The sequence below is a fragment of the Lepus europaeus genome, chromosome 3 (genome assembly GCF_033115175.1).
Source record: "Lepus europaeus isolate LE1 chromosome 3, mLepTim1.pri, whole genome shotgun sequence".
Lineage (NCBI taxonomy): Eukaryota > Metazoa > Chordata > Mammalia > Lagomorpha > Leporidae > Lepus > Lepus europaeus.
Genome location: NC_084829.1, coordinates 66,832,994 through 66,858,156, shown reverse-complemented (window position 1 = coordinate 66,858,156; position 25,163 = coordinate 66,832,994). Strand labels below are relative to the sequence as shown.

General features: G+C 39.3%; 1 protein-coding gene across 3 annotated transcripts in view; it reads left to right on the top strand.

Moving 5' to 3' along the window:
- LMBRD1 (LMBR1 domain containing 1) overlaps window positions 1-25,163 on the top strand; it is a 139,618-nt gene that overhangs the window by 15,341 nt on the left and 99,114 nt on the right. For all 3 annotated transcript variants that reach the window (XM_062186331.1, XM_062186332.1, XM_062186333.1), the window contains exons 3-4: window positions 1,488-1,548; window positions 24,172-24,269. In XM_062186331.1, the coding sequence (XP_062042315.1) occupies window positions 1,488-1,548; window positions 24,172-24,269 (159 nt within the window). The remainder of the gene's footprint in view (window positions 1-1,487; window positions 1,549-24,171; window positions 24,270-25,163) is intronic.

The following is a 25,163-nucleotide window of genomic DNA, read 5'->3' as shown; positions in this document are numbered from 1 at the left end:
CCCCTCTTCCAGGCTAGCTCTCTGCTATGGCCCAAGTCCTTGGGCCCTGCACCCACATGGGAGACCAGGAGAAGCACCTGGCTCCTGGCTTCGGATCAGCGAGATGCGCCGGCCGCAGCGACCATTGGAGGGTGAACCAACAGCAAAAAGGAAGACCTTTCTCTCTGTCTCTCTCTCTCACTATCCACTCTGCCTGTCAAAAAAAAAAAAAAAAAAAAATGTAGTTGTTAGTGAAGTGCAGAATTAATTAAGCGTAGTATTGTTAGTCTTCTAAAAAAATTTTCCTGGTCCTTGCCTAGCTGTGTTTTCAGATGTCTTTTCGAATCAATATATTCTACTTCCTAACAAATTGGGATTTTGATTGATAATATATACTGTTTTAGAGATTATTTTGGAGGGAATTGGTATTTAAAATCTTTTCATTTGGGAACAGTTGACCTTTCATTTATTTAAATCTTTTAGATGCTATAATTAATAGTTGTCATTGTGTAGCTAATATGTTTTTACTTGCGCTTAGTAGTCTTTACTGTCATTGGACAAATATTGTATTTCTTTTACATTGTGTGTAAAGGCTTTGCATTTGTATAAGTAAATTTGTGTTTTTCATATTTTCTTTTCAGCATTTATCAACAAGAAATGCATAAATGTTCTTTGATAGAGGTATCACTAAGCAAAAAAGGAAAACAAAGAGAAATAAATCTAAAATTATTTTAAGGGAAATTTAATATTGATACCCTTCTTAAGAACAGTTACACTGGGGTGTTACCACTGACTTGAACTCAAAGTATTTATAAAAACTTGTTTACCTGGATTCTAATTTCAGTCTTAATAAGACAAATTTGAATCACTTTTTTTAAGTTTAATAGTTTAAAGAGCACTTGTGTGGAATGAATGCAAAGGAGTCTAGACTAACTTTTTTTAGGTATTTATTTAAAATTGTGTAACATACACAAATAAATTATTTTTGAAATACAAATCAAGTTTGTTACTCTACATAAAATTTATCATGATTTTTCCACTGCCTTTAGGATAAAGTCCAAAATACTTAGCATGACTCCCAAGTACCTCAGTCATACCCCCTTTTCCTCCCTCTCTATATCTGCTTTTGTTTACTTTTCCAAACTCTCTAGTGAATGTATTAGGCTCTTGCAGTTTTTTCAAAACCCTCTTTTATGTTTCTTTCTTTCCTTCCTGCTATTTTCTCCTTTTCTCTGAGAATATCCTCTTTCCTTCAGGCCTCAGTTTAGAGTAGGTTTTGATAAGCCGTCCTCTGATCGTCAGTCCAAGTTAGGTGCCTTTATGTATGTGTGTGTTATTTCCTCAGAATTATGTTGTCATCTCAGAGTTCACTGATTGAAAATTATGTGTATTTGTCACTTCTTGAAGAAATGATATATTTTAGAAGTGATGTTTAGTCCTATGAAAAGTTAACTATATTTGTTAGATGAATGGATGTTTCATTAATATTTTTATTGTTTCTGTTCTAGGAATGGGCTAATGCTAATGTCAGCAGACAGATTGAAGACACTGTATTATATGGTTACTATAGTAAGTATCAGTTTTATTTCCTGCTTGGGAAGCTCACCAAAATGTAGAATAAAGCTGTGTATAGACTTTTACATTTTGGTGTTACATATAAAGTTAATATTTCATATACCAGAATATTTCGTATACCAGGAGTAAATAATATGCCTTCATTTCAACATCCAGAAGCTTTAACCTGCTTTGCTTTTTTTTTTTTTTTTTTGACTGTCAGAGTGGACAGTGAGAGAGAGAGAGAGAGACAGAAAGGTCTTCCTTTTTTCCGTTGGTACTCCATTGGAGGGTACTCCAATGGCCGCCATGGCCGGCACGCTGCGACCGGTGCACCGCGCTGATTCAAAGGCAGGAGCCAGGTGCTTCTCCTGGTCTTCCATGGGGGGCAGGGCCCAAGCACTTGGGCCATCCTCCACTGCACTCCTGGGCCATAGCAGAGAGCTGGCCTGGAAGAGGGGCAACTAGGACAGAATCCGGCGCCCTGACCGGGACTAGAACCCAGGGTGCTGGCACTGCTAGGCGAAGGATTAGCCTGTTAAGCCGTGGCGCCGGCTCCTGCTTTGCTTTAATTAGGTTCGCCTTTAACACTTGTTTGTGGTTGTTTCAGTCAAGTTACTTTAAATCTTGCAAATCTAGTTTTCTTATCATTACTAATTTCCTTTGCTTGAGTTCTACTTTTAAAGTCTCAGTTCTCAGTTCCCAAGTATTGATAGCAGAAGAGTGCTTTCTGGGGAATTAGTAGCATCCACCATATTGTACTTTGTAGAGCCATTCTAATCCAGGAATTATGGTTGATTGAGTCTCCTTCCTTCCTGCTATGTCCCCCTCTTTTCTTGTTATTAGATTAAGAAAGCTATATGATAACCACCTAAATGTTTCTAACATTTTCTCTTTGCAAAATCATGACAGTCACGTTTTTACAATGCATAATTACTGAGTTAGGGAAGTGATGCTGTTTTTTTTTTCCAACGATGAATCAAGATGTTGAATAAGATTCAGAATGTTAAACTGAGACAATCTACAGAAATGTCTGTTGATGGGACTTCTTTTCAAGGTTTCATTGGATTTTAATTTAGCTGCTGTGATTTTGACCTTTGCCTTTTCCCCTGATTTAAAATCTTAAAGACTCATGACATTCTATTGCTCTGATATAGAGTTTAGAAAATTTTTTGTGGTATTTTAGTATAGAGTGTAATATTTATGATGAAAACATTAGATATAATAAAACTTAATTTTGAGCCCAGTAAGTTAAGACTTTCAAAATGGTTCTATTTTAGGTATCATGTTTCCTTTTTAATATCGATTTATTGGAAGGATCTAAAACACTTTTAAAAACATTTTAAAGTGCAAAATTTGTCACCTGTGAGATACTAAAGTATAGTCATCCTATAGTATAGAACATATGACAAGATAAGCCAACTTACATGTCAGTGAACTAGGGTCATGAGCAATACTTTACCCTTGAACCTGGAGGAAACTGGAGTAATCCATTGTAATCACGAGACTTGTAAACCAAAATGTCAGTTGATGCAGCTTTTCAGTTGTTTGGGTTCATGGATAAAATTAAGTCTATAGAATGGATTTTATTGAGTATTGTTCTCAATCCTTCCAAGTATTATGTTTACTTAGTACAATTTCAAATGTGTTGAAGATAAGTTAATCATTACAGACAGACACTTTAAGGACTTTTGGGATTCTCTGCAGCATTTAGGTTATAGTGAGAAATTCATTGAGATAGGATAGTTGAGACATTGGTTTAGGTTAAAAATTTGCATGAAAAGCCAGATTCCAAATTGAAAATTCTATGATGACTATGGAATTAAAACAGCATCTCATTGGATGATGTTAATGTTATTTTCATGTTAGTCATATCCATCTCAGCTATAGATACTAAGAGTATTTTAAAAAGTTAATAGAAAAATGAAATTAAAAGTTTATTTGAATGCATAAAACTTCAGAATTTTTTTTTATAATACATATAATACATATTTCTCATGGACTTTTTTTTTTTTTTTTTTTGACAGAGTTAGACAGTGAGAGAAAGACAGAGAGAAAGGTCTTCCTCCTGTTGGTTCACTCCCCAAATGGCCACTATGGCTGGTGCGCTGTGCTGATCCATAGCCAGGAGCCAGGTACTTCTTCCTGGTCTCCCATGTGGGTGCAGGGCCCAAGCACCTGGGCCATCCTCCACTGCCTTCCCGGGCCACAGCAGAGAGCTGGACTGGAAGAGGAGCAACCGGGACAGAACCGGTGCCCCAACCGGGACTAGAACCCGTATCTCATAGACTTTTTGAAGACCCTTCAAATGCATGACTTTCATTTTTTCATCAAAATAAACTTTTAATACTGTTTTCACAAACTTTTTGAAGTATTCTCATGGGCCTTTAACTTTGGCTTGGTGGTGACCTACAGCTGGGACCATGAAAAGATTGCACAGCTTCTAAGATAGCTTATATCCTCAAGCCCAGCTGTTTTCCTGAAATGCTAGATGCTACCTATTAGATAACTTTTTCTTGTTCCTGAGAACTATACAAATTCAGGTAGTCCAAAACACTGTTTCTATACGTCACTTGTGTCTGATTCTACAGTTAATCTACTGTTTCCAAATTGATCAGCACTTTCTCATTTTCTCACCTTTTCAGGTAGTATGTGAGAATTCATGTTCAACGTCTTTCTAAATTTTCCTTAATGGTCACCTCTTTTTAAAAATTTTCTACTTTCTAGTGATGAAGAAATTGGTGTTAAAGATCACTTTTTTTTTTGATAGGCAGAATTACAGAGACAGAGAGAGAGAGAGATCTTCCATCTGCTGGTTCACTTCCCAAATGGCTGCAACAGCCAGGGCAGGGCCAAGTTGCAACCAGAGGTAGAAACTCCAGCTGGGTCTCCCACAGGGTTGCAGAGGCCCAAGCACATCTATCACTGCTTTCCCAGACGCGTTAGCAGGGAGCTGGATCAGAAGTGGAGCAGCCTGCACATGAACCAGTGCCCATATGGAATACTGGCATTGCAGGCAGCAGTGTAACCCACTGCACCAGAACACTGGCCCCAGAGATCATTTTGTTAATGAGTTCCTAAAGTAGATCTTAACATCAACAACTGGAACTGCCTTTTAGTAAGTGGTGTGGGAATATTAACTGTGGCAATGGTTAGCAACTTTGAATCCCCAGAGCAATCTGAAATCATCTGGGGATCTTTTAAATAATACTGAATACTCAGTTGTGTCCAGGGAGATTCTAATTTACTTTGGTGTGATAGACAGTCTGTAATCTATTACTAGAAAGTTAATAACACCAATTCTGCTTTTAGAACAGCCAGGTTTAGGAACTTGTGGCTGGGGACAGTGGATTTTTTATAAGGAGACTCATACGTTTGTAGTGAGAGAGACTTTTGGGTGAATAGGGAGGCTGAACATGGAATCTGTGAGACAAAATATGTTTTTTTTTTTTTTTTTTTTTTTTTTTTTTTTACAGGCAGAGTGGACAGTGAGAGAGAGAGAGACAGAAAGAAAGGTCTTCCTTTTTCCGTTGGTTCACCCCCCAGTGGCCGCTGTCTCTCTGTCTCTCTTGCACTGATCCAAAGCCAGGAACCAGGTGCTTCTCCTGGACTCCCATGTGGGTGCAGGGCCCAAGCACTTGGGCCATCCTCCACTGCACTCCTGGGCCGCAGCAGAGAGCTGGACAGGAAGAGGAGCAACTGGTACAGAATCTGGCGCCCCTATGGGGACTAGAACCTGGGGTGCCGGCGCCACTAGGCGGAGGATTGGCCTATTGAGCCCCAGCGCCGGCGAGACAAAATATGCTTTTAATTGTAGTCTATGTTGGAATTCCATGTGTATTTTCAAATGGAAAGCTTCCTACAAACAAATCATTAGGCACTTTTTTAGAGTGTTGGAATTAATATTCAGTTACTTAATTAGTGCTATTGTAGATTGTATGCACATTTTCTTCCAAAGAGCCACTGTTGCAGGGTTTTCTCTATATTTGTCAAATTATTTTAGTGCCAGTTTAGATGCTAGTTTTCTATAGAAGAGATTTTGGTTGAAGAAGTTCAAGTTCTTAAAAACTCTGATAAAGTGATTTCAGCCATCTTCCTCGTGAAAATGTGTAGAAGTGTTAACCTTCTTTATATTACTGATTGAAATTTGTACTCTCACTGCCTTTTCACATACCATTACACTAAGATCCCTTGGTCTATTTGCACTTGGAATGTATCTTGCATCTATGCATGATTTTTGACATCATGCTTTATTCTTTTGGAAGATATTGGCTCACTTAATAATATAGGTCTTCCAAATATTGACACATATCATTATTCATCGAAAAATCACATTCATTAATGTCACCACTATTTTTTCTCAAAACAAGTTCTTATGTACTAGAAAGTTATAAAACTCAAAGTGGTGAATTCAGATTTTCCTGATTTTGTCTTGAGTGCTTGAGTTTTATCATCAATAACAAATGCTATCACTTATCATTTTTAAAGTGACAGTCTCGTCATTCATTGCTTAATATGCAAGTCTGGTTAACCATTGCTCATCTCTCAGTGGGTCCTCCAAGCAAAAAAAAAAAATTTTCTGAAATAAAAGGCAAGTGTACCTCATAATTGCTAAAATAGCACAAATGTTGAGATATTGTGAGATACAGTATTTTTTATGCATACATCTCTACAATTAGAATATTAAAAAGATATATACTCGCTTCCATAGTCTTGACAGTTCATATCAAGAGCCTCGGGTGGTCACTGACATCCTACATAATAGTGTTAATTGTTAAATTAACAACAGGAGTCACTGTGCACTTGCTACCCATACAGGACCTCTGTCCTCAGTGAGTTGCACTATGAGAATTAACTGTAAAACTTGTTCTCAAACAGTTTTTTTTTTTATATTTTGTGTGTGTGTGTGTGCAAATTGTTGAAATCTTTACTTAGGATAGAGTTGGTCTTCTGTGTATAAAGTGAATTGAAAATGAATCTTAATGGAGAATGGAACTGGGAATGGGAGAGGGAGGAGGAAGTGGGGTGGGAATGTGGGTGGGAGGGCGGGTATGTTGTGAAGAATCACTGTATGCTTAAAGTTGTACTAAACAAAATTTGTACTCATTAAATAAAAGGTTTGTTTAAAAAAAAAAAAAAAAGACCTTAAGGTATTAAAAGTCATCCAGCCACAGTGAGGGCGGGTGTCCGGGCTGCGACACAGAAGGAGCATCTACTGAAGTGAGATACTTTTAAAAGATTTATTTATAAATTTGAAAGTGTTATGGAGTGAGGGAGTCTGGCACTTTAGACTGCTTGGCCATCCTGACAGAGAGAGAGAGATTGATCTTCCTTCTGATTTGTTCATTCCCTAAATGGCTGCAATGACTGTGGCCAGGCCAGACTGATGTCAGGAGCTTCTTCCAGGTCTTTCATATGATGCAGGGGCCCAAGCATTTGGGGAATTCTGTGCTGCTTTCCCAGACACATTAGCAGGGAGCTGGATCAACTTGCAGTATTAATGTCTATGATACTCTGCTTGTAGTTCAAGGATATAGAACCCATCTGGCACAAAGTTTCATTTATGGGTGGGCCAAGTATTACAGCTTTCAGCTGTCCAAGGTTTGGGCTAGGTGGTTTCTGAGAAATTGTGTTAAAATAGATATTAAGCCATAACTCTTGGTTTAAGCTTTTGTTAGTGGAGTTCCATGTTTGCCAATGATAATGTCTGTGGTAACTTTGGGTTTCTGGATTGCAACCAGTGAATGCATCCAGACCAAGAGTAATGAGATCTACAGTCAGCAGAATGGTGTCCAGCTGAAATTAAATGGCTTTTCTTATTTGCTAGAGGGGTGACCTCCTGCCTGACATCTGGGCATAAACAGTAGACATTGGAGGACATCCCCTCTGCCAAATGGAGTATGCCAAGTTTGGGTCCAGCCTATATTAAGGAGGCCTCAGTAGCCATGCTCAGGTTTGACTGTCTTCTATCCACGGACAAAGTCCTAGTAGACAACATGGTTTGGAGAATCACATGCTCAAGTTGTATAGGAGACTATATTTCTAGTATATCACAGTCAGTAGTCATCTAATTTAATTTTACGGGGACATAGCAAGGTTCCAAGAAAGGTAATTTCTTGCATCATAACCCTTGAGAACTAATGGATATCACAGATGATCCAGAGACTTCAGAAGGCTTGTGAACCCCTACAGTGAAGAAGTCACTGAGAGCACTAAGGAGAGTGCCTATAGAATTTATTTTGACCGATTTCTAGCCCCTTTCATTGGAGAGTGGCCCATATAAGCTAGTGTGATTTGTAGTATCAGTGACAATTTTTTAAATGAGGCATGCATTGCACCAAAACTCAACTAGGACAATAAGGTCTTAACCTTGTAGGTTCTTCATAAGTATGTCAAATAGTTGCATTCAGGGAGGATGTCATCAATTTGTGTGTGCTTGTGTTCCTAATAAATGCCAGACACAGTTAAATTCTTTGCAAAATAATGTGTGTGATGGCAAAGTCAATGAGGTGCCCATGTATACCTTAAAAGAAGAGTCCTTTCAAGGTGAAGGCAAACTGAGACTGAGGGGCTGTTGGAAAAGCTTTGAACAAAACACATTACTGTAATTTATGTATACATGCTAAAACTGTTGATTAGTGATATTGTCTATAGTTTTTGATTGTTTCAAATACTTGTGCTGGGATCTTTATGGCCTAGCCTATGGTCTATCCTAGAGAAAGTTCAATGCTTGATGAAAAGAATGTATATTCTGCAGCTGTGGGATGAAATGTTATATAGATACAAATCAGTTCTATTTAATCAATAGAGTGGATTAGCTCTGTTGTTTCTTTGTTGATTTTCTGTGTAGTTGACTTGTCCATTGATGAAAGTGAGATGCCAAAGTCCCCCATTATTACTGTATTGAAACCTGTGTCTCCCTGCAGATCTATTAACATTTTTTTAAATATCCAGGTGCCCTCGCATTGGGTGCATTGTGCATTTACTCTAGTCATATCTTACTGTTGAATTGAACACTTAATTATTACATAGTGCCCTTCTTTGTCTCATTTAACAGTTTTTGTGTTAAAGTCTATTTTGTGTGATATTAGGATGGCTACTCATGCTCATTTTTGCTTTCTATTAACATGGAATAAATTTTTCTATACTTTCACTTGCAGTTTGTATGTATCTTTGTTGGTGAGGTATGTTTCTTGTAGGCAGTAAATAGATGGATCTTGGTTTTTAATCCATTCAGCCAGTCTATCTTTTAATAGAATAATTTAGGCCATTTCTTTTCAAGGTTATTATTGGTAAGTAACAACTTGGTCCTGTCATTTTTCCATAAGTATTCCTATTGTTTATTTTGGATTTCCTTTGTTCTTTTATTAAGACATTTTCTGGCTTCTCATTGTTTCATGATTCTGTCTTTGTTTTCTGTGTTTAGCACATCCTTAAGTATATTTGTCAGGTTGGTCAAGTGGTGACAAATTCTTTCAACTTCTGTTTGTTTTGGAAGTCTTTATTTTACATTCAATTATAAATGAGAGCTTTTCTGGGTACAGTATTCTGGAGTGATATTTTTTCCTTTAGGACTTAGACCATATCTCAATTCTTACTTAGCCTGTAGGGTTTCTGATGAGAAATCAGTTTTCAATTTTTTTTTAAGGTTTATTTATTTATTTGAAAATCAGAGTTACAGAGAGAAGACAGAGAAAGAGATCCTCCATCCACTGGTTTATTCCCCAGATGGCCACAGTTCCCCACAATTCCTGCAATGGCCAGGGCTGGGCCAGCCCAAGCCAGGAACCAAGAGCTTCCTCCACATCTCTCATGTGGGTAGCAGGGGCCCAAGAACATAGGCCATATTCTTCAGCTGTCAATCTAATTGGAGATCTTTTGAAGGTAATCTGGCATTTCTCTCATTCATCTTATGATCTTGTGTTTATGTTTTATTTTTAAAAGTTTGACTATACTGTGTTGTGCTGAAGATCTTTTCTGACCATGTCAATCAGGAGTTATATGTGCTTCCTGTACTTGGATGTCCCTATCTTTCTCCAAATTAGGGAAGTTTTCTGATGGTCATCTAATCAATTCTCTCTTCCTACACCTTCAGGAACTCCTAAAATGTGTATATTTGGCCGTTTGATAGTATCTCATAAATCTTGAACACTATTTCTGGTTTTTCTAAACTTTTCTTCTTTTTTTGTATTTCCAAGGATTTGTCTTCTTGGATATTCCTTCTCTGAGTAACCAAGCCTGCCTGCTTATTTATTTTACTTTTTTTGTATGGACATACTGAATTCTCCATTTCTAGTATTTCAGGTTGATTTCTCTTCAGTGTATGTGTCTCCTGGCAGAATTTGTCATCCATGTTATTTATGGATTTCTTTCTTTTTTTTAAGATTTATTTATTTTACTTGAAAGAGTTACACAGAAAGAGAAGGAGAGGCAGAGAGAGAGAGAGAGAGAGAGAGAGAGAGATGTCTTCCATCTGTTGGTTCACTCCCCAGTTGGCTGCAACAGGCGGAGCTGTGCTGATCTAAAGCCAGGAGCCAGGAGCTTCTTCTGGGTCTCCCAGGTGGGTGCAGGAGCCCAAGGACTTGGGCCATCTTCTACTTCTTTCCCAGGCCATAGCAGGGAGATGGATTGGAAGTGGAGCAGTTGGTTCTCGAACCGGCGCCCATATGGGATGCCAGCACTGAAGGTGCTGGCCTTACCTGTTACACCACAGCTCTGGCCCTTTATTGATTTTTTTTTTTTTTTTTTTTTTTTGACAGGCAGAGTAGACAGTGAGAGAGACAGAAAGAAAGGTCTTCCTTTACCATTGGTTTACTCTCCAATGGCCGCTGCGGCCGGCACATTGCTCTGATCCAAAGCCAGGAGCCAGGTGCTTCTCCTGGTCTCCTATGCAGGTGCAGGGCCCAAGCACTTGGGCCATCCTCCACTGCACTCCTGGGCCATAGCAGAGAACTGGCCTGGAAGAGGGGCAGCTGGGACAGAATCTGGCGCCCCGACCGGGACTAGAACCCGGTGTGCCGGCGCCGCAGGCGGAGGATTAGCCTATTAAGCCGCAGCACCTGCCCCTTTATTGATTTTTTTTTAAAATCATGTATTTGTTTCTCTGTGTTTTTGAGTGATGTTATGATCATTCCTTTGAATTCCTTTCAGGCATTTCATCTTCACGTCCTAATATTGAAGTGTTGTGTTCCTTTTGGGGAGTTATACTGTCTTCTTGTTCATGTTTCTTTCATTCCTACATTTATTTTTAGGCATTTGTGGAAACACATGTTGGTTTTCTTCTCTGACGACTTTTATCTTTGTCATATGCTTCTATGGCTTAGTGGAGTGTCTGCTGCATCAACAGATATTCAGAGCCATGTGCTGGGTGGGGCCAGTGCTCCAGAGTGGGGCAAGAGTCCAGAGTGTTCAACAGGTTGGGTGTGGCAGATCTCCTGTTCTTTAGAAGTGGGGAGAGTGATTGCATAGGCTGTGGTTATCAGAGCCTCAGCCACCCTCTGGGAAGGTGAACCAGCTACTCAGGGTGGGTCACAGCAGCTACATCCTCACCCAGACAAGTGCACAAACCACACAAAGGATCTCTTGCTCAGTGTGATGGCTGAGCCCTCTGCTATGACTCTTCTCAGCTCTCAGGGAGCTCTGAGGCTGTGAAGCCTGACACAGTGATTGCCCAAAGACCCAGCCACACCCCACACCCTATCCCATAGTCACAGAACTCCTACAGTCACTGTTATATATTTCTGTTAGGCCGTCACAAAACACATCAAATCTGGAGAAAGGGAAGGGGTTTATTGGGAAAACCAGTAGGCTGGAGGGAAGGGGTGAAGAAAGAAAAGAGAGAAGGAGAGTGTAAGAGAGAAACAGAGAGGAGAGGAGCTAGCGAGGAGAGAAGAGAGATGAGAGGGGGATAGGAGAGGAGAGGATTGGAGAGGACCCAAGAGAGCAGGAAAGAGCCAAGAGAGTGTTCAGGAACTGGCCCTTTTAAAACTTTGCCCGAGGGCGGGCAGGGAAGTAGGAGCAGGGAATCCCATTAGGATGGGGGTGGAGCTTGACAACAGCAGTTGGGCCACATGGCCACCTGGCTTCCAGCCTTGGCTGCAGGGACTAGAGTCTAGGATGTAAATCAGGGTGTAGATCACACCATAGATAAAACTGCACCAGTTTCCTAACAGTCACAGGGAGCAGGGGATCCACTCTTAGCCCCATGAGCCTCCCTATCCACGGTGCAAATTGTGGCATTTCTGAAGCCAGCTGCCTGCCTGATAGAAGCTGACTGGTGTTCTGCCTTGGCATGTCCAGTCTAGGTGCCTTGATAGAGTGAGGGGAGGGGAGTGCTTTGCAGTCTTAAGTGGGTGCCCCTCCCCCACCAACCCTCCAGTCCATACTGAAAGTCAGTGGGGACCATGGATTTATCCCTCTGATAGAGTCTCCCAGTTGTGTGCAGGCTGTGATAGCTTGTACTGCCTTATTAAGATGGTACTTCTTTCCTGCTACCTGCCAGCACCCTTGTCGGGGGATGGGAGGAAAGCAATGTGCTTCGGGATTAGGTGGGCCCTCCAGGACAGACTCAAAGCCAGTAGGATCCTCAAGATTCTCTCTCAGGCGTATCACCAGTGACTCATGCTGCCACAGGTTCTTCTCACCTTGCCCCAAGAATTCTTATGGCATCCCCTCAAGGCTGGTTTCTTTATAAAGAAAAGAGCTTTATTTAGCTCATATTTGTGGAGGCTGGAAGTCCAAGACTGGGTGGTCCCATCTGTTCATCTTCTGGTGAGGACTTCTCTGGCTGCATCAAAAACATGGCAGAGAAAGGCCAGTGCCGTGGCATAGTAGGCTAAGCTGTCGCATGCAATGCTGGCAATCCCATATGGGTGCTGGTTCAAGTCCCGTCTGCTCCACTTCTGATCTAGCCCTTTTCTATGGCCTGGGAAAGCAGTAGAGAATGGTCCAAGTGCTTGGGCTTCTGCACCCACATGGGAGACTGGGAAGAAGCTCCTGGCTTCAGATTGGCCCAGGTCCGGCCATTGCAGCCATCTGGGGAGTGAACCAGCGGATGGAAGACCATTTTCTCTCTCTCTCTCTCTCTCTCTCTCTCTCTCTCTCTGCCTCTGCCTCTCTCTAACTCTGCCTTTCAAATAATAAATATCTCAACAACAAGAAACAACATGGCAGAGAAATGGAAATGGAACCAGCCAAGTTGCAGAAAGGGCCAAACACATGGAGTAGCCCTGCTTTGTTTTGTAATAGTCTCCCCTTGTGAGAGCTTACTCACTCTGTGAGACATCAACAGTCCCTTCCCAGGCAGCACCCTCCTGAACTAATACCCTTCTTCACTTCTTAAAGTTCTACCACCTCAACCCACCATACTGGGGAGCAAGCTTGCAGCACGTGGACTTCTGGGATACATACTTGAACCATATCCAAACCATAGAAATTTTATGTATGTGTGTATAGTTAAACATTTTTACTACACTGCTTTCCATTACATGGCTATTCTTACAGCTTAGTCAAACAATCCCAAAGTATTAGGTGTTTAGAAAGTTCCTATTTTTTGGTTACTAAGCAATCCTGTAGTAAAAATCATAGTGTGTCAAAGCATGCACATATTTAAATAAGTTAAGCTATGGAACTAGGAGACAATAAGGTGGGCCAGGAAGCTTTCAGACAGTTTCTCTACCAGACCTTTAATGGCATTTAAAAGAGTTTTTAGGAACTTTCTCCTCACTGCTATTTTATAATTGGTGATCATTTGTACCGGTGTCATTCCTATGTGTTTGAGCTCGGGGTTTATCTGAGTACATTTTGTGCTGCTGTGACGGAATACTGAGACTGCGTAATTGATAATGGACTGAAGTTTACTGGTGTGTGCTTATGGAGGCTGGTAAATCCAAGGTCAAAAGGCTGCCATCTGCTAATGGCCTTCTAGGACAAAGAGAGGCTTGGTGGAGGGAGAGAATAGAACTTGTCCTTTTATATTGAACCCTCTCCAGTAATAATGGCATCGCATCCATTTGTGAATGTGGCACCTGCCTGACTTAGCATCTACCTCCCAACACTGCTGCATTGCTGATGAAGTTTCCAGCACATGAAGGTGGTGGGCAGGAGTGCTTTCAAACTAGAATAAGCTTTACAATTCCTAGAATCTAATTTGAAAGGAGCACATGGGAGGGCCGTGCTGTGGCCTAGCGGATAAAGCTGCCGCCTGCAGTGCCGGCAACCTATATGGGCACTGGTTCAAATCCTGACTGCTCTACTTCCAATCCAGCTCTCTGCTGTGGCCTGGGAAAGCAGAAGAAGATGGCCCAATCCCTTGGGGCCGTGCACCCCCGTGGGAAACCCATAAGAAGCTTGAATCAGCGCAGTTCTGGCTGTCGTGGCCAGTGGGGGCGTGAACCAGCAGATGAAGACTGCTCTCTCTGTCTCTCTGCCTCTGCCTCCCCTTCTCTCTCTGTGTAACTCCGACTCTCAAATTAATAAATAAATCTTAAAAAAAAAAAAAAAAAAAGAAAGGAGCACATGGGACCTTGAAGTCATTTAATTGCTTTGTGGTTTGTGAAATGGTGACAAAGTAGTACCTATATTGTAGTGTTGAGAGTGTCGTACATGTGATTAGTGCTACATATGTGTTATTTGTTCAAGTCAGATAAAAGAACAAGAGACCTTTGCTGTTAGTGAAATAATTTTGGGTTTGTGAGACTTGACTTAGCATCTCATCAAACTTCCATCATTTTCATTTTATTTTATTTTATTTTTATTGTTTTGAAAACATCTCTAATGATATATTCCCGTACAGTGCTTTTTAAGGCAAGATGGAAAGACTAGCACTAATTTTGGAAATTTCATCTTTCTCTTTTTCCTTTTTGATAAGATACAGTTGTGTCCTGTCTCTTAACCCCTTCTCTTCCTTTTTAAAATACTGGGTGTGTTTTCTAAGTGGTTGCTGGTTGTTTGCTCAAGATATTATCTTGATAAAGATTCCTTAAGACTAAGTAGCCAAAGAATTTGTTTCCAAGTAGAAGCATCAGGAAAAGAAATGACCTCTTAGACTTAATTACTAGTGTGACTTGTATTTTCTATCTCTAAGCAACCTGCTAATTTGTCACATTAGTGTCATAAACCTGGTATACTGAAGATTTTGGAGAAAGAGACAGGTACTTTTGATTTTTCTTCTTCCGTTTGTGGTTGTTCTGTAGACCTAGTCTCTATCTCACTAAATTCCTTGGTGATTTTGTACTGTTGCTTGGCTCTAAATATCATCTCCCAGATTCAAATCTATGTACAAACCTCTCTTGAACTTCATATTTCTGTGTCCAGCTGTTAGAGGAGTTTCTATCAAGAAATCCGAAACTTCTCAGTTAGCATTTCTAAAACAACTGATGCTCTTCTAGTTATACTCTATAATTTTCCTTATAGTGCATAGCAGTAAGAGAGTTGCACAAGCTAAAAGCCATGCAGTCATCTTCCTATCTTTATTTTGTCACGTTTTATATCAAGTTTGCTAGAAGATTCTCTTATGCTTGATTTTTAGGATTTATCCAGAATCTGATCACTTCCCAGAAGTAGTCTTCTGGCTACTTTCCTATGCAAGCTGCTGTGGTCTCTTTTTGGGTTGTTTTGCAGAAGCTTCCCAACATATTTCTTTTATACCTTTGTTTTACCCATGGTACAGCAGTTTGAATGATCCCTTAGAAACATGACAGATCCTGTTCATCTTCTCAAAACCCTGCTTCCCATTTTACTCTCATGAAAAAGGTGTAGTCACTGTTGAAGCTTGTAGGCCTTTATGATCTGGCATTCTTCCTCATCCTACAAACTGTCCTGAGCTCATGTCCTCCTACTACTCCAACTCCTAAGATGCCTTATAATGCTCCCCACCAGCTAGTACTTGTGCATTTATGTAATACCCTCTTGTTTGGTGTGTTCTGGACCTGGTAATTTGTCTGTAACAGAGACAAGTGGTAAAAAAAGATGGGCTGTCTTTTCTGAGATTAAGTTTTAAAGCAGAGTTACTTTGTATTGCTCAGACTTTCTGATTCTTTTTTATTGCTTGCTCTGCCTAAGCAAGCTGCCATGTTGTTTCATGTCTGATACAGGAGGCTCCCATAGCAGAGAGTAGAAAGCAGCCTCAAGCCAACAGCCAGTAAGGAACTGATCTTGCCAACAGCTATGTGAGTGAACTTGGAAGCAGGTTCTTCCCAAGGCTTAGGGTAACTGCTTGATTGCTGCCTTGGGAGAAATCCTGAGATAGAAAACTTAGCTGAATTATGTTATTACTGAGCCACAGCATCTGTCATAATAGTCTTTTAAGTTTGGGGTCATCTGTTACACGGCGATTGATAACTAGCACATTTTCCCTTCACTGAGTATATCAATGTTGCTATTAAAATCCTTGAATATTTGCAGGTTCACTCTTATTGTCATGCCTTTGTGTATGTTCTCTTTGCCTGGAATATGTTCCACCCCCCCTCCCAAATTATCTGCTGACTAGTTTCTTTAACTCACTTAACTTTCAAGTCTTTTCATAAATGCAGCCTTGTGAATGAGACCTGTTCTTCAACTCATGGACCGTTTCTTGGTCTACTTTATGTTCTTGCTGTCCACAGTCACCTTCTAATGTGTTGTATAATTTAGTTCTATTCATTATTTGTATCCTTCTGCTGGAATCTGCACTCCACTAGTGCAGGAGTTGTTTTCTCTTTTGGTCCTTAATGGATCTCAAGCACTTAGAACACTTGGCTCATAAGCAGGTGCTCAAATATATGTAAAATGAAGAGACTTTTATTTATTATGTAACTTTCCAGGAAACTCATTTAAGTTTCCCCTTCTGTTATTGAGAAACGATAATGTATACTTCTGTGTTGTTAAAATTGAATGAGCTTGGGGTGGGATTTCTGCCTGGTAAGAAGTTCGGCAGATTTCCCTCCCTCCAAAACAAGTGTAAAGCTGGACAAAATGGAACAGAAAACAGCTTCAGTGCTTTGTCTCAGTTCTGAAGGCTGGGAAGTCCAAGATTAAGGTGCCAATAAATTTGGTTACAGGAGAGGGCATCTTTCCTGGCTTTCAGAGAGCCATTTTGTTGCTGTGTCCTCACGTGACTGTGGGGGTGGGGGCACAGGGGCAGAATAAGAACACATACTCTAATCTTTCTTGTTTTATAAGAGCAGCTCATCATAGGCACTCCAATCCACATGTCCTCCTAATTACTTCCTACCTGGTTATTTCCTGAAGATACCCATCTTTAGATATCACCACATTGGAGTTAGTGCTTCACATATGAATTTTGGGGAATAAATTCACTCTATTATATACCATTCCCTGATCCCCATGAAAAATTCCTGTTTTTCTCCCATTTTTTTCTCCCATTTATTCCATCCCAGTAGCCACAAAGGTGTTTATTTTACATTATGTATTTGAAAGACATATATATATATATATATGTATATTTAGAGAGAGAGAGAGAGAGAGAGAGAAAGTTATTTTGTATCTGCTGGTTCACTCCCCAAATTCCTACAACAGCCCCAACCAGGCAGAATTCAGGAACTTGAAGTCTCCAACATGGGTAGCAGAGACCCAAGTATTTAGGTTATCATCCACTGACTTCCCAGGTGCATCAGCTGGAAGCTGGGTAAAGGAGCACAGCAGCCAGGCCTGGAACTGGCTTTCTGATGGGGGATGTAAATGGTAGTTTAACCTGTGGTACCACAATGCCTGCGCGTCCACAAGAGTTGTAATTTGTTCCAGCATCACTTCTAACGTCAAACTTCCTACTTAGATATCACCTAAATCAGATCCTGTGAGACTTGAAGTACATTTCATCCTGAGGCTAAAATTCTGTTTCTCTGATCCTGTGAAAACAGAAAAGGTAGCTACTTCTAAAAGCCGTGGAGTGGTGGTACAAGCCTAGGTTAGACATCCACATTCCTCAAGGGAAAACTTAGAAGAAATAAAGGATCTCAAATAGTTGTACAATCTGGCAAGATAAGCGCCAGGTTTTGATTTGATGCTTTGTCTTCTGGACCCACTGGCTCAACAGCCCACTCACAAGGCTTCAGGTAGCCGTTATTTGGCCTGATGAAACTTAGACAGTATCCTCTTCCCCTTCTTTGAAACCTCTTTGGAGGTAATCCTTGATGATCTCTGAATAGCCTTTAGGATCATTCTTTCTTTATCTTGTGGAGTAATATACTCTTAGCCAAACTGCTCTGTAGTCTCATCCTCCGATCCATCAGCCTCCCCTTTTTTCATCCCATCTGTATTCCCTTCAGTTAAAAGAGGCAGTTGTTTCTGCTGGGGTGACTTACTTGTCTGTGATTCATACTTGCACTAATCTGCTTATCAAATGGGTGAATTTTGGGGGGACACCAACATGCAGTTCATTAGAGGCTATAATAACATATACAGATAATATCCAGGTGTTAGCATGAATATAGAGAAACTAGTTTCTTCAAATGCTGCTGTTGGGAATGTAAAATCGTTCAGCTATTTTGGAATACTTTTAACTTTCTTAAAAAGTTAAACTTTATGGCCCTGCAAGTCTATCACAAGTGGCAGCTTAACCCACTGCACCGCTACACCGGCCTTGACACCAGATTCTGCTTCATAGTTATGTGTGGCACTTATTAGAAGACTGGAAATAAATGCATAGCTTAAATATTGTTTTTCCATCTCTGTTAAAATAACCCTGGAGATAGGCTAGCTAGGGCTGTTTTGGCAGCATCATGACATAACCGAGAGTGCCATTTCTTTCTTGTCAGCTCTCCGCCCTTAGCACAAGATTTCCTCATTAGGTTACCACAGACTCCTGGCTGCTGAGGTTTAATCCATTATCTGCCAGTCTCAAGCAGGAAACAGGAGGAAAGGGGAAAAGAGAAAGAAAAAGGAATGCCAGCTGAAAGAAAACCAGTCTTGACCCCAGATTTGTTCAGCTGGGTAAATGGTTAATTTTAGAAGGCTTTTAGAGTTCTAAGAATATCTTTATACTTTGACCTTAAACAGAAAGTTTTGTAATGACTATTCTATCACAAGATTGAGTAAGTTATTTGTTATCATAGTGTTTTCATTTAGCTATTTTCATTGGTAGTATTTTTAAAAAATCTTTTAAAAAATTCTAATGTGTCCCAGCACATTTTCACATGAGTTATAATTTATATAATTATATAATATACAATATACAACCTTTAACAGGTACATTGCTTGCTTTGTATTTATTTTAAAATCATGGAAGTTGTATATTCTTTGCCACAGTTTTTGCCCATAACCTTTTAAGAATTGCTGGCTCTCTGTTCACTGGATTTTCCAAGTTCTTGATAAGTTCTTTTTAAAAAGGAACTTGATTTATGAGTTTAACTTTTATTAATTTCTGTGGACATGAGGTTTTAAAAGTTTTTCTTAATGTGTTCTTTAATGTTAATGATCGTATAAGCCACAGACTGCTTCTATTTTATTTGCTAGTAGTGTTATTTTATGAAAAACATTTACAAGTAAAAGCATACTTTATAAAGATGTCAGAATATGAAAATGTCATAACTGTTGGAGTTAAGAATAATTTTCCTTGAAAATGGCAATAAATTTGATGCATAACTATAAAAGAAGCAATTTCTCTTCTGTTGATGATAGCAGCTATACATAGGTATATTTATATACATTTTTTCCAAAATTAGAACTAATACAAAACATATAAATGTTAATTTAATTCTTGTTTTAATTTAAGTGAAAGGAAAAGATTTTTATGAAGGGAATTGAAAAAGAACTTTCAGATTACCAGAAAATAGCATGAAATGTGGGCTCAGGAAAATGAAGGATAATCATTTGAAAACTCTGTGGAGTCATAGACTACTAGAGAAATATCAGAGTCTCTTCAGAATTGTATCTGCTGCTTACTTCCTCCATGTGCCTGCTAATTGCTAGAAACTGTGTTTCTGGCCACTGCTACCTGCAATATCTCTATAGCCCAAGCACTTTTTGCCTTGCAATAATGGATTAGTTTTGCTAGTTATAGAATTTCCATAAGTTCAGACAGAAAATGTATTCTTGTTGGTATCACGGTCTGGATGCTACTTGGAATAGCCGTATGCCGGAGTCCTGGCTCTGCTCCTGATTTAGGCTTCCCGCTAATGTGCACCCTGGGAGGCAGCAGGTGACGGCTCCCCTACTTCATCCTTGCTGCCCACTGGGGAGATCCAAATTGAATTCGTGGCTCCTGGCTTCTTCATGGCCCAGTCTAGATTTTGAAAGTTAGGGAGTGAACCAGCAGGTGGAAGATTGGTTTTCTGTCTGTCTCTCTCTCTCTCTTCTCTCCTCTCTGTTTTTAAATAAATAAATAAATAAATTTTAAAAGTGTGCTTTTGTTGCTGGGTTTTTATTGCTGATCTTTTATGTTTTGTTCAGCATAAGGTTTGTGAGAGTCATCTGTGTGTCATGTATCTTTTTTATTACTTTGTAATAGTCTTTTTGTATGAGTTTGCTTTTCCATTCATTTGTTGATGGAGATTTGGATCATCTCCAGTTTATCATCACTGCAAACAATGAGGCTGAACATTCTGTATCATCTATTGTGAAGTGTCTGTGTAAGTCTTTTGTCAGTTTTGAAAAAAAGTTGTCTTTTGTTTTATGAAGATGCATTATTTATTGTCACACAGGTACTTCACAATATAGCGTTAGGTCAAAGAAGCAGATTTCAGGACAAGAGATACAATATGATAAATTGGTTTTATTTTTATTGAGTTTGAAGAATTTTTTGTCATGCTAATCGACTCTGATGGTAACTTATACATGTAAAAGATCATATGTTTCATAAGTGCCCTCTAAATAAAGGAGGCAGTGCTAGCAAGTGTTAACATCATGGTTAACCTTTCTATAATTTTTATTCCTTCCTTCCAGCAGAATAAGTAATTGAGTTTTTATTATACATTACTAACAACTGCTTTCTTTCTCTCCATTTTTTCTTATAACAATGTACATAACATAAAACTTTATATGGAACCATTTGAAGTCTATACTTCAGTGGTATTAAGTGCATTCATCATGGGTAATCTTCACCAGCATCCATCTCTATAATTCTTTTTATCTCGTAAAACTGAAACACTCTACCCATTAAACAGTAACTCCCCATTTCTTTCCCCTTCCCCACCCCGGCTTCTGACAACCACATTCTACTTTCTCTATAATTTTGACTATAAGTAATTCATGTAATTGGAACCACATAATATTTGTCTTTTTGGTGCTGACATTTAATGTAGAATAAAATTTCTTTTTATGATTTATTTATTTATTTATTTGAAAGGCAGAATTACAGAGGAGAGAGAGAGGAGAGAGAGAGAAGGGAAAAGGAGAGATAGAGATACAAGGGAAAGAGAGAGAGAGTCCATCTGCTGGTTCATTTCTTAAATGGCCACAATGGCTGGGGCTGGGCTGAGGCTGGGCTGAGCTAGGCTGAAACCAGGAGCCAGGAGCTTCTTCCAGGTGTTCCATGTGGATGCAGGGGCCTAGGTACTTGGACCATCCTCCACTGATTTTCCAGACACATTAACAGGGAACTGGATAGGAAGTGGAGCAGCTGGGACTTGAGCTGGTGCTCATATCGGATGGTGGTGTCACATGTGGCATTTTCACTGGCTATGTCACAGTGTCGGCCCACAGCATAATGTTCTTGAAGTTTATCCATGCTGTAGCTTATGTCAGAATTTCCTTCCTTTTTAAGGCTGGATATTATTCCATGTTGCTATTCTCTTTATCCATTGATGGGCACTTGGGTTTCTTCCATCTTTTAGCTATTGTACATAATACAGCTATTAACATGAGTCTACTAATAACTCTTTGGAACTCTATTTTAAGTGGAATTGCTGAATCACATGGTTATTCAAATTTTAAAGATTTTATTTATTTAAAAGAGTTATAGACAGAGAGAGGGAGAGACAGAGAGAGAGGTCTTCCATCCTCTGGTTCACTCCGCAAATGACTGCAATGGCCAGAGCTGGGCCAATCTGAAGTGAGGAGTCAGGAGCTTCTTCTGGGTCTCCCACACTGGTACAGGGGCCATACACTTGGGCCATCTTCTACTGCTTTCCCAGATGATAAGCAGAGAGCTGGATTGGAAGTGGAGCAGCCAGAACATGAATCTGCCCATATGGAATGCTGGTACCACAGTTGGAGGCTTAACGTACTACACCACAGTGCTGGCCCCTATTGTTAATTTTTTTTAATTAAACTTTTATTTAATGAATATAAATTTCCAAAGTACAGCTTATGGGTTACAGTGGCTTCCCCCTTCCAAAATTTCCCTCCCACCCACAACCCTCCCCTTTCCCGCTCCCTCTCCCCTTCCAATCACATCATGATTCATTTTCAATTCTCTTTATATACAGAAGATCAGTTTAGTATATATTAGGTAACGATTTCAACAGTTTGCCCCCATATAGTAACACAAAGCGAAAAAAAATACTGTTGGAGTACTAGTTATAGCATTAAATAAGAGTGTACAGTACATTAAAGACAGAGATCTTACATAATATATATATATTTTTAAATTAATTAATTTTCTATGCCATTCCCAATTTAACACCAGGTTTTTCCTTTTTTCATTTCCAATTATCTTGATATACAGAAGATCGATTCAGTATATAATTAGTAAAGATCTCATCAGTTTGTACCCACGCAGAAACACAAAGTGTAAAAATACTGTTTCGGTACTAGTTATAGCATCACTGCACATTAGACAACACGTTAAGGACAGATCCCACATGGGATGTAAGTACACAGTGACTCCTGTTGCTGACTTAACAATTTGACACTCCTGTTCATGGCGTCAGTAATCTCCCTAGGCTCTAGTCATGAGTTGCCAGGGCTATGGAAGCCTTTAGAGTTCGCTGACTTTGATCTTATTCCGATAGGGTCATAGTCAAAGTGGAAGTTCTCTCCTCCCTTCGGAGAAAGGTACCTCCTTCTTTGATGGCCCTGTTCTTTCCACTGGGATCTCACTCCCAGAGATCTTTCATTTAGGTCTTCTTCTTTTTTTCTTTTCCATGGTTTCTTGGCTTTCCATGCCTAAAATACTCTCATGGGCTCTTCAGCCAGATCCAAATGCCTTAAGGGCTGATTCTGAGGCCAGAGTGTTGTTTAGAACGTCTGCCTTTCTATGAGTCTGCTGTGTATCCCACTTCCCATGTTGGATCTTTCTCTCCCTTTTTTAATTTTTTGAAGAAGCATGTTACTGTTTTCCATAGCAGCTGTACCATTTTATATTCCCATCAACAGTGGACAGGGTTTCACTTTGTCTACATCCTTGAAATATTTGTTATTTTTATTTATTTCTTTATTTTTAATATTAACCATCCTAATGGATATGAGGTGATAACAAATACTTTATTTTACAAAGGAACACAATAATTAACATTCTGTAATTGTTTTATGTATTTATAATAGTACCAATATTTTTCATGAGCTTATGGTATATATAAATGGAAGTGAATACACAGATTTAAAAATTAAGTTTCTCAGGCCTAAGTCCCAGAAAGTTGCTTATGTTGTTTTATTGTGAAGTATACTATGTCTTTGCTCAAGTTTTAATTTAATTTGTTTCATTAAATTTTTTGACTGAATACTGGTTAAAAGCATTTCAAATCTAAATCATTTTTTTAATTTTTAAAGCTTTATTTAAAAGGAAGAGTGATACACACATGTACAAACACACACAGAGAGAGAGAGAGAGAGAGAGACAGAGAGACAGAGAGAGAGAGAGGGAAGGAAAGAGAGACCTTCTATCCAGTGGTTTACTTTCCAATTGGATATAACAGATGGGCCTGGGCCAGGCCAAAGCCAGGAGCCAGGAATTACATCCCAGTCTGCCACATGGGTGCCAGAGTCCTCAGCACTTGGGCCATTTTTTAGTGCCTTCCCAGGTGCATTATCAGGGACCCAGAATTGAAATGCAGCAACGGAACTTGAATAGGAGCTCATATGGGACACCAGTTTGCAGGTGGCTGCTTTACCCTCGGTGCCACACATTGGCCCTTCCCTAACATCATTTTAAAGCAGATAAATATTAATACCTATCAGTTAACTTTAAGTGTAAACATTTTGTTGTCATATTGCTCTTTTTAGTTTCTCTATCTTGATTTGTAAAAGATCAATTTCATAATACCGCATATTTTAAACTTAGATGGGGAAATTTTATGAAAAGGACAGCATCATTTTTAGTTCTTTAACTTGCCAGAGTGACTAGCAAGTGTTGGGTGAATTGTGCTCCACTTGAATTGGAATGAATACAAAAGTTAACATTTATATTAGGTGCTTCATAGGAAGTTCTTAACTTCATAGTTAATACATGACAAGAGCTCAGATGTTAGCTGCCACAGTTGTTGGTGGCACAATTATTATCATGATTGTTGGAAATTGCCCCATATTTGATTTGAATTATGCTTTGCTATTCTAATAGTGCTGTTGATTTCATGGAACAAGGGACAGCAAACGCTGTTGGGATATTACATATAGAGTTATGAGTATAGGAAATCCAGTAAGAAAGTGAATTTATTAAATGAGTGTATGGGTGAATGGCTTTAAAAATTTTTTGAAGTACCACATATAGATGGCAATGATTAAGTATATACATATTTAGTAGAACTCTGTTATTTATTTCCACAGCTTTATATTCTGTTATATTGTTCTGTGTGTTTCTCTGGATCCCTTTTGTCTACTTCTACTATGAAGAAAAGGATGATGATGACACAAGTAAATGTACTGTAAGTATCTTTATTTTAGAGTTCTCCATTTAGTTTTTAAAAGATGGCATTTCCTCCCTTTTTTAAAGAATAATAAAACTGTTTGAATTTATTCTAGAGCAGTGTTGTCTAATAGAAATATAATATTAAATGTGATATTCTAAATTTTCTAGTCACCACATTAAAATGAGTAAAAAAGTTGACGTTAATTTTAATTAGACTATATTTAATATCATAGGTTTCAAATATTAACATTTTATATGTAGTGATAACATTAATAAGATCTTAAAATTTAGGTTATGTTTTTACACTTGCAGGAATTTGACTTAAGAGTATTTCAGGTAGTCAGTAGCCACATAAGACTTATGACTAGTCAAAGCAATTCTAGAGTGGGGATCAGCAAACTGTTTTCTGTAGAAAGCCAACTAGTAAATGTTTTAGGCTTTGTAGGCTAAATGGTTTTTGCTAGTCAACTCTGTGATTGCAGTGTTATAGTATCCTGAGATAAAAGCAGGCATTTGACCTAGTAGTAAGACAAAGTTAAGATGCCTGGGCTCCACATGGGAGTACTTGGGTTTAATTCCCGGCTCTGGCTTTCTATTTGCCTTCCTTCCAGGGCACACTCTGTAAGACAGCACGTGATGTCTCAAGAAGTTGGGTTCTCAGCTCCAGGCTTTGGCTTGGCCAGTCCTGACTGTTGTGGTTTTTTGGGGTGCGGACCAATGAATGAGAGCCTCTGTATCTCTGTAGCTTGCTCACTGTTGTGCTCGCTTGCTCTCTCTCTCTCTCTCTCTCTCAAATTAAAAAAAAAAAAAAAAGGAGAATATCTCAAGGCAATACCTAAAGAACATTTTGTGACCTAATAGAACAGGAAGTGGGTAAGACATGGCACATAGGACACAGTTTGCTAACTCC